At 41.3% G+C, this 9,763-nt stretch overlaps 1 protein-coding gene and 1 non-coding gene across 2 annotated transcripts; one reads left to right on the top strand and one right to left on the bottom strand.

Moving 5' to 3' along the window:
* Nucleotides 1–331: 331 nt before the first annotated feature.
* LOC148404408 (neuronal acetylcholine receptor subunit alpha-9-II) lies at nt 332–5,255 on the top strand. Its single transcript, XM_088396418.1, has 6 exons — nt 332–371; nt 519–710; nt 1,778–1,988; nt 2,711–2,891; nt 2,966–3,317; nt 3,564–5,255. Exons 1-6 carry the CDS (start codon nt 332–334, stop codon nt 4,346–4,348), a joined length of 1,761 nt encoding a protein of 586 aa, XP_088252544.1. The 3' UTR covers nt 4,349–5,255.
* A 680-nt stretch (nt 5,256–5,935) lies between these two features.
* On the bottom strand, nt 5,936–6,007 carry trnam-cau (transfer RNA methionine (anticodon CAU)). The gene has a single exon. It is a non-coding gene; the product is annotated as a tRNA-Met (tRNA).
* Between the last annotated feature and the right edge of the window lie 3,756 nt (nt 6,008–9,763).

Genomic DNA, 9,763 nt, shown 5'->3' with positions numbered 1-9,763 from the left:
GATCTGTGCTCATGTTTTCAGCATCGTGCTGTCAAGATGCCCGCTAGGTGAATCAGCCGTGCGCGGCCACGTTGTTACTGGTGGGCATCCTGTTTCTCTCAGCCTACTGCTGCTGAGTTACATGATAGCTCCAGTGTCACTGTCAGTGTCGACTGCGCGGCCTCCACCAGCAGAGCACTGGGCCAGCTCTGGCCCTACTTAAGGTTCTGAGGTGGGATCGATCATCATCCATTGTTGGAATATCTTCACGTGAGGAATCATGTAAACCACAGGCGTCTTCTATTTTTGTTGTTGATTTTTAAGTTTTTATTTTTCATCACACCTGGACAAGATGATCCACATAATCTGCCTGGCCATGCTTCTACCTTCGGGTAAGACCTGGAACAGTTATTTGACTTGCTCTTGCTTGAGACTCGCATCTTTAAAATTTACAGGTTTTTTTCTTTTCGGTTATGGCGTGTTGGGAGTTGATCTGTCCAAGACATTAATTAAAGATGATGTCGTCTTTGTGCCTGTAGTGGTTCATTCAGCTCAGGGTCATTATGCCCAGAAGCTACTCAATGATTTGATGGAGAACTATACTAGTTCCCTGCGGCCCGTGGAGGACACAGACCGAGCACTGAACGTCACTTTACAGATCACGCTCTCGCAGATCAAGGATATGGTGAGTCCTGCCTGTTTCAAACACTTATCATCATTGCAGCATCTAAGTACATTTTAGTAACCAGAGATTTTTTTTAACCTAATTACAAAGCATAATTTAGTAGGGGTACATACAACATGTTATAGAGAAAATCTGGGGGGTGACTTCCCCTTTAAAGACACTCTAAAGCAGTGGTTCTTAAACTGGGTTCGATCAAACCCTAGGGCTTCGGTGAGTCGGTCTCAGGGGTTCGACAGAGACTCCACTGGGGAGGTTCGAACGAACCTGATTTATCGTGTAAATTCTGTTTTGCCAGTATGTAATTTCTTTTGAGTTCATGCATTGTGTTGGTTTTGTTCGTTGAACAAGGTGATGTTCATGCACGGCTCATTTTGTGCACCACTAACGAGGGCTTTGGTAAATTCGCATTGGTACCTCCAACAAGGTTAAGAACCATTGCTCTAAAATGAATACGTAGATTTGCTGCTAAATGCATTGTACGTGTTTTTTTACCATTTCAGTTTTCCTGATTTTTGGGGCATGGCTAAAAAGTGATGAACTTCAGCATCGGGTGTAGCGTCAAATTTTCAGCAGCCTTGTGGTTTTGGGCATTCAGCAGACACGCATGCTGCATTTGAAAATGGCTTGATTTTTCACAGAAGATTAAAGGTTGTTATTTTTTTTCTAGATTATTCTGATTTGGCATTGTTCAACACCCTTCTTAGTTGCGTGTCAAATTTAGAACACGTTTTTTTCATTCTACAAGTACTTTATAGAGCCAAAGTTGAAAATTTAAAAATTCAGACATAAATCCATACCCTTGCAAAGTTTTATTACTCTCATATTAACATATCTGAAATGGTTCCATAAAAAGTAGCCAGGTGGACATAAACGGCCATTATAAGGCCTAGAGGCTTAATGTAGTTGGATGAAAAACCTGGCTTTTTAAGTACCAGACCAGGCCTGCTCTAAGCTGGATCAGATTCCGGTTCAGGTCTATTAGGTAAGTCTGCACTGAACAACCACGTGTGTGTGTGTGTGTCCGTGCGTGCGTGCGTTTGTGTGTGTGTGCTGGAGGACTGAAAAGCTATACTGCTACTATAGTTGTACTACAACTATAAGTACCCACATCAGGGAAGACTGATAGCAAAAGTGTTTCAAAGTGTGCTGTGCACTGCTCGTGCTTTCAGGATGAGCGGAACCAGGTGTTGATCGCCTATCTGTGGATAAGACAGAGGTGGCACGACGCTTACCTGAAGTGGAATAAGGAAGACTACGACGGATTGGAGATCATCCACATCCCCAGCAACCTTGTGTGGAGACCTGACCTCGTCCTCTATAACAAGTATGCCCGTATGTCACTCACACACTGATGACTCTGATCCTATGCAGTTGTTGTTTTTCTTTTTTGTCAAACAATGTCCTTCCTGTCACATGGCTGTCGAGTATGGATTTTCAATCGTCCAATAGATACCGTATATACATACGTGATTGAACTAATTAGCCGACTAGTCTTTGAGATGATTTTTACCACTCATCTTGACATTTAATGCTTAAAAATTGCCGTTTATGGGATTTTTGTATCTTTTGATTATGATTGAAGCAGATATTTATCAAAATTATAAAAAAAAAAAATCATGAATTAGTTCCCTCTCATTTTTATGGTAGCATTAAGATAGTAGAGGATGTGGAACTGTTTTAATCACACGACATTGTAATCTTTCCTGTTTGGTTTTGACAGTAATATTCAGATTAGAATGGCACAAAACAACTTGAAGTCTTTTTGCTTTATTCAAGAATATATGACCAATGTTAGCTGCTGGTTGTGAGGCGTATCCTATGCCAAGGCACTGCTACCGCTGTCTTCAGAAACAAATCACAGAATTTACTCAACAAGATTTTTAATGACAATTTTGATTTCCAGTTTAACCGTTTGTGTCGGAAAGAAAGATGTTAACCTCCAAAAAGTGTTAAGTTTTGTAGAATTTTCCAGAAGAGGAGCAAGTGGTGACAATGGGCGACTAGATGTTCTCAAGGTTTTTTGCTGCTTTTTCTCCGCTCGTCTAGAGCTGATGATGCTTTGTCTGGGCCCATGGACACCAATGTGAAGTTGCGCTACAATGGAGAGATCACCTGGGACGCTCCCGCCATCACCAAGAGCTCCTGCGTGGTGGACGTCTCATACTTTCCCTTTGACAGCCAGGAATGTAACCTGACCTTTGGATCCTGGACCTATAATGGGAACCAGGTACGAGTGGAAATGAAAATATCAGCAGGATATGTGCTTCCTTTTAACCATCTCATCCCTGCCCCACGTTGCAGGTGGACATTTTCATGGGCATGGACAGCGGCGACCTGTCCGACTTTGTAGAAAATGTGGAGTGGGAGTGCCACGGCATGCCGGCCACAAAGAACGTCATCATGTACGGCTGCTGCTCCGACCCGTACCCGGACATCACCTACACTGTGCTGCTGCAGCGCCGCTCTTCCTTCTACATCTTCAATCTCCTCCTTCCATGCTTTCTCATCTCCTTTTTGGCTCCTCTTGGATTCTACCTGCCTGCAGACTCTGGGGAGAAGGTTTCCCTGGGGGTAACAGTGCTTCTGGCTCTCACCGTGTTTCAGCTCATGGTGGCTGAGAGTATGCCACCTTCAGAGAGTGTGCCTCTTATAGGTAAGGGATTTCTCATTTTTGGTTTTTACTTTTAATAATGATTCAAGATTTGTTTCGATGATCATTCTTACTTATTGCCTGAGAGAACGATTGTTAAAGAGACAGACGGCCGGACGGACAGATGAAGAGATTTATACTGAGACTCAAAATTCATTTTCATCACGAGGGAAATTGTGTAAAACCACCTGTGTGTGTGCGTGTGCGTGTGTGTGTGTGTGTGTGTATGTGTCCGTGTGTGTTACTTAGGCAAGTACTATATTGCCACCATGACAATGGTCACAGCCTCCACAGCTCTCACCATCTTCATCATGAATATCCACTTTTGCGGTCCCGAGGCCAAACCGGTTCCACACTGGGCAAAGGTCCTCATCATTGACTACATGTCTAAGATCTTCTGTGTGTACGAGGTGGGCGAGAACTGCGCCTCCTCCTCATCCTCGTCTTTTTCATCGGCTCACTCGGCTCAGGATGATGTCAGTCGCCAGTGCCTCACATCGCATAATGGAGCAAACGGCCAAGTGGGATGTCACAGTAGTCGAGAAAAGCGACTGGGTCAAAACAACCCCAAGCCTCAGACCCCGACACCACAAGAACATCCTAAAATAAAAACTCAGCACCACATCACCAGGGCAGAGAGGAGCCTCTTTTCGACCTTTCCACTTGGGAAGTACGAATGCTCGAATAGCAAGATTTCGGCAAGGGACTCTAAAGATGATCAAAAGGTTCCATGTTGCCAGGGTGACAAAAATCCACCCTGCTGCCCTGAAGACAAAAAAACAACAGTTCAAGGCCCTACGGTAACATTTGGTCCCTGTGTGTTTTGTCGTCATAGCAACGGCACCCCAAGTGGGGACGCTAAGTTGGTGCGTAACGTAGAGTACATTGCAAATTGTTTCCGAGAGCAGAGGGCCACATGCGCCAAGGGAGCCGAGTGGAAGAAGATTGCTAAAGTGATGGACAGGTTCTTCATGTGGATCTTCTTCATCATGGTCTTTCTTATGAGCATCCTTGTCATTGGAAAAGCCCCGTGACCAATACTGCCACTCTATTTTGAAGTTGCTCAGTTCTTCTGGTTTCAATAATAACCGTACAGTGATCTGGGTCACGACATCTGAGCCCTACCACAAATAGCAAAACTCTGCAATTACTTGAAGAGCTTTTAGAAAATTAAAAAAAAATCACATGGGTCTGTTGTACTACACTTAATGATGCATTTAAAAACAGATCTTGAACTTAAAGCTCAATATTAAAAACTTTGTTCTGTCCAAACTGTCTGCACACCTTCCAACTACTCAAACATGTACCTGATTGTTGATTGTTGAAAGTGCTGCCTGACTCCTTGTCATGCACTTGGATTTACCGCTACAGCAGTTCCCCAACCTTTGAATACACATACAAGGATCTGCTGTTCACCTGCATTCACCACAGTGAAATCGGAGATGCCCATGCCTCTCAAAAAACAGTCCAACTACACACTTAGGATTAGCTGAACCCCTCCTCCTCTTTTCAACATCACCCAGTGAATTGTTTATGAGCATGCTTTGTTTGTAGCACAGCCTGGGTACTGGAGAATGTAAGGTAATACTCAGCATTAATTATGCAACAAAGTCTGACACCCCGTCCGCCAAAATAGCATGAATGTTAAAATGAGTACAAAAACAATGTTGGGCATGTTGGGTGGTTTTGATTAGAAAGGAGTTTCATGCATTCTGTACATCTTTATGATGAACAGTCTGTTCCTAAAAAAAATCACAGATATTCCTCAGCACCACCAAATAACATTTTTCCATGTTCCAATCCACTTAAATTGACTTTGGCAACCTGGACTAAGTTACTGTATATAAATGCAAGTTATGTATCATAAAATGGGTATTTGAATTGATTTGTTTGACATATTTGCTTATAATAACAGTTATTATTATAACAGTATTAGCATCAATAATGAAAAATAAAACAATACAAAATTAATTGAATATTTAAAAAAAATCACATGCCGCTTTACTCTGTGTACAAAAACAAATAAACCCAAAAAGTCCATCCATCCATCCATCCATCCATCCATCCATCCATCCATCCATCCATCCATCCATCCATCCATCCATCCATCCATCCATCCATCCATCCATCCATCCATCCATCCATCCATCCATCCATCCATCCATCCATCCATCCATCCATCCATCCATCCATCCATCCATCCATCCATCCATCCATCCATCCATCCATCCATCCATCCATCCATCCATCCATCCATCCATATGTGCCCTGCGACTGTCTGGCAATTAGTTCCGGGTAGTCTGCCTTTCGTCCGATGTCAGCTGGGATATGGGTCCAGCAACCCGGACGACCCGGAACAGGTTAAGCAGTGTTAAAAATGATAAATTAAGTAATTTGTTCATTTCTATTGTTTGTTTAGTGCTTTAATGGATATCCTCCTTAGGTGATGAATCATCTCATTTTGAGGGGGATTCATTTTATTTATACAGCATCCTCATTGGCCAGGATGACTGACAAAAACAAGGAGTTACTAGTTAGTTATTGTTTTGCAATTGGCAGTCAGGCTTGATGCAAACACCAATCCAAAAACCAATTTAGTGACCATAACATAAATAAATGAATAGCAGAGGATGGTTTCGATCCATCGACCTCTGGGTTATGGGCCCAGCACGCTTCCGCTGCGCCACTCTGCTATGATGCTGAAACGCCAGCAATTATGATCTAAATCTACATACAGTCTTTTTTGTTGACCAGCAGAGGGCGTTACAACGCCATGTACAGTGTCATTCTGCTGGTGGCTCGAGTACCCGAGGGCATTGAGTTTGAAGCTGCGTCTGACAACAGTGATGCATCAGTATAAACCACATAATCGCTTCATTTTGGGTATTCGGAATCACTCTAGTACTGTGGCGTAATAGAATATCCGTTTTCGATAGATAGATAGATAGATAGATAGATAGATAGATAGATAGATAGATAGATAGATAGATAGATAGATAGATAGATAGATAGATAGATAGATAGATAGATAGATAGATAGATAGATAAATAGATGATAGATAGATAGATAGATAGATAGATAGATAGATAGATAGATAGATAGATAGATAGATAGATAGATAGATAGATAGATAGATAGATAGATAGATAGATAGATAGATAGATAGATAGATAGATAGATAGATAGATAGATAGATAGATCAGTACTTGTTTGCCAAGACAACAAGATGAATCGATCCAAATTCTTACATATATTTTAAAACTTTTATATTCTAGATTTTTGCTGCAAAACACCAGACACCCATACTACGAGTATACAAAATATGTTCTAGAAGTTTTGGTTACACCTTTGTACTACATATAGCTACTAGCTGACAGAAAATAAGTAAGCAAGTAGTGCAGTGCAGGATGTTTAAAAGGGCGCGCCTGAGCCCACAGCGTCACATGGGCCCCAAATAACCTAGCTGAGACCCTGATTCCTGATCCGGTTGTTCCTCCCCAGAAGTTTGGAAAAACCTTGTGGACACCATCGGCTGTATTCGATTAAGGTTTGCCATTACTTCTCATTTATTTCGATATGCGTGGTAATCGCTAACAAGCTATAGCGTCCTTCATAAAAGTGCGAATGCACTGATTCAATATTCATTCTTGCCCGATGCGACGCGACTTTCAGCTGTTGGTTTCCATGGAGACTGTTGCGCGTCAATTTAGGAAAGGCAAACTTTCCTTTACTTTTACGGATTTCATGTATTCTGACAACGACGTTAGAAACGGAGTGCGAGGAAACGGAGGTTATAGTAAATTTCAGGGGTAGTCGTCACTTCATTTGGTTTCACTGTAGTGAACAAGGGAAACAAATTCGTGTAATAATTTCACAGATACGTATGTTTTTGATGCTGTTGAGTACATTAGTCCCAATTATAATAATTCGTTTCTAACTTTATTTTTTCGTTGTTTGTTTGTCTAAAATTTACGAGTAGTCATCAGTCTATGATCAATTATCCATTAAATATTCGCTTTAAATAGAAACCATCTTTGAGTCTCTAAGTGTATTCATTTCAATAGATTACCTACATATGTCAGTGGCGTTTAGTCCAGTCAGAACAATTAAATGCACTTCCTCAAGACATAGGCCTATGTAGTCATCATTATTATATCATATGTATGTAAAATACGTGCTTTGGCTCAATAAAGGGAAACACTGTTCTGTTGTGATTTCAGATGTCTGAGCAAACACAAAAAGAGACCATCATGACAAAAGTCAACAGAGGAAGGTTTCATATCGCTCCCAAATGGGAAACAAAGAATCCTGTTTCCCAACATGCTGGTGTGCCAAAGCCCCACATTGGTGACTCTCAGTCCCACCTGAACCTTCTAAATACCAGCCAAAGTCAATCTGCTTTCCCGGACAGTGTTTACCTGCTGGCATCTGTCATCTTCCAAAACAGCCACCATGAGAAGCCTGCATGCCGCCAGCTAGTGAAGTATGGTGAAGGGAGGGGGCTTCCTTTGCCACAAGTCAAAGATGAGATGCTACGTCCTGCTTATGAACTGGCCTTCAATACACTGAGATGTAAGTGACGATTACCAAGAGTTGCTTTGCTTATAAATACACATCTGAGTACGCATCAACAGAACCTCACTGACTTTTTCGTAAAGACTAGAATAAAAAAGGATGAAAAATAGAAAAGGAATATTCACCATCTTGTGTGATCTTGGTGCCAAACTACTATGTTGGACTGAGTTGAGGATCTTCATTTGGACAAATGTAGTCTTATGGCATCTATGGATGGTTGGCAATTATAAACCCTTTTAGAGGGACATCAAACATTGACATATTCTTCACTATGTATTTGCTGTAGGTCTCTGCTCCTATTCCCCACAAATTTCAGGGGTTTCATTGTGGCATGTAATCAACACTGTCTAATAAAGGGAAGCTAGCTACACATGCACTTTTGACTGAGAAATTAAAAAATAATATTGATTTTGATTACATGTTGTCTTTGAATTACCCAAAGCGTGTGTGGGGATATCAATTTGACAAGTAGAATTAATTGTATGCAGCTAAATGGGTAGACAGCAAGAAGGAGGGGAAAATGCTCTAATCACCAGAGGGAATTTCCATCAGACATTTCAGATCAATTTGTCTCATGGTGTGTTATCTGCAGAGGGTGGGGTCTTGCTGGCCCAAGTCACACTGGTGTGTAATCGCTATGGCGATAAAGACGGTAAGGTGAGGCAGAGAGGGGGGCTGGAATCGATTAAAGTGTTTGTAGTAGATGGAGAGGTCATGCGGGTCTCGGGAACACCCTCGGAGCCATGAATGATTTGGTTCCATTTTGCTATCCATCCACTGAACCAGGATATCCATTAATGCAGATTATAGCTGAGCATCTATCGTCAGACTACCAACCAGCAATGAATGATGTAAGAACAGACTAAAGATCTCAAAAGTATTTTGTATTTAATCACCATATCTTATTCATAAGCTTAATATATTTGTGCAGTGTATTGGTTGTACACCGTTCTTCTCGTTTTGCTCATGAAACATTTATGGAAATGAAAATAGGCTCATTTGTAAACTGTAATGAGTTCTATGAAACAAACATAGACAAGATATACTGTAGTGAGGAGGAGCCACTTTTCTCTCTTCTCTTTTAGAAAGCATGTATACTATGACCTGGATACAGTGAGAGCACAAGGATTTGAAGCCAATATGATTAATTGTGCATCCCGTGATACACCCAGGAGGATTTTCCAAATGGTTTGTACTGGAATGAGGCTTCCTTGTAAATCAGGTACAAGCCATGAGAGATTGTAAACCTGCATCATTCATCAACTCATTCTTAAATATGGAGCCATTTGATTGACATAGGTACACCGTGTGGACTAATATGAAGAGGCACAGCTCTTCAATTAAACAACAGAGTGTTTGGACTAGTTTGCCTTCATAATAGATTTTTGATAATTCGGTGCTTCCATTATTGAGATGACAATTTTCTGTTCTGACACAAGTGTGCCAACACAATGAGGACGTGGTACTGGTATAATGTATGTACCAGCACTAGTCAAAAGAGGGTACAGTACTATGCTTACCATTGCTTTTCTGGAGCAAACCGAAACGTATTCGAATTTGGATTCGAATTCATCAACGCAAGGGGGCTGCAGAGAGCGATGGATTTTGCAGGCGCTATTCTACTGGTCTGTCCCCATGTTGTCCATTGTTTTTTCTCAAGCACAATTTTAAAGTGTTGAAAATAGCTTGAAAGCAATTCTCTTGATGCTCTTGAATGCTCCACTTTTATTCCCAGTCACTTTTTACCAACAAAGCACAGTACCTCAAATTGGTCCCACACATACAGAGCTCTTCAAATAACAAAGATGTAATACTTCCTTGATATTGATTAACTCTCACTTTGTTTATTTGTTGAAAACACCATATGCTCGAC

The sequence above is a fragment of the Syngnathus floridae genome, chromosome 1, assembly GCF_059516105.1.
Source record: "Syngnathus floridae isolate MCC-2025c chromosome 1, RoL_Sflo_1.0, whole genome shotgun sequence".
Lineage (NCBI taxonomy): Eukaryota > Metazoa > Chordata > Actinopteri > Syngnathiformes > Syngnathidae > Syngnathus > Syngnathus floridae.
Note: the sequence above shows the minus strand (reverse complement) of the source record. Positions and strands in the feature narration are given on the sequence as shown.

What these genes read in the sequence shown, in the direction of transcription:
- LOC148404408 (XM_088396418.1), top strand. Translation starts at nt 332, where the DNA reads ATGATCCACATAATCTGCCTGGCCATGCTTCTACCTTCGG. An exon ending in ATCATCATTGCAGCATCTAA is followed by an intron (nt 711 to 1,777) that starts GTACATTTTAGT and finishes TACCCACATCAG; the next exon opens with GGAAGACTGATAGCAAAAGT. An exon ending in GACCTCGTCCTCTATAACAA is followed by an intron (nt 1,989 to 2,710) that starts GTATGCCCGTAT and finishes CCGCTCGTCTAG; the next exon opens with AGCTGATGATGCTTTGTCTG.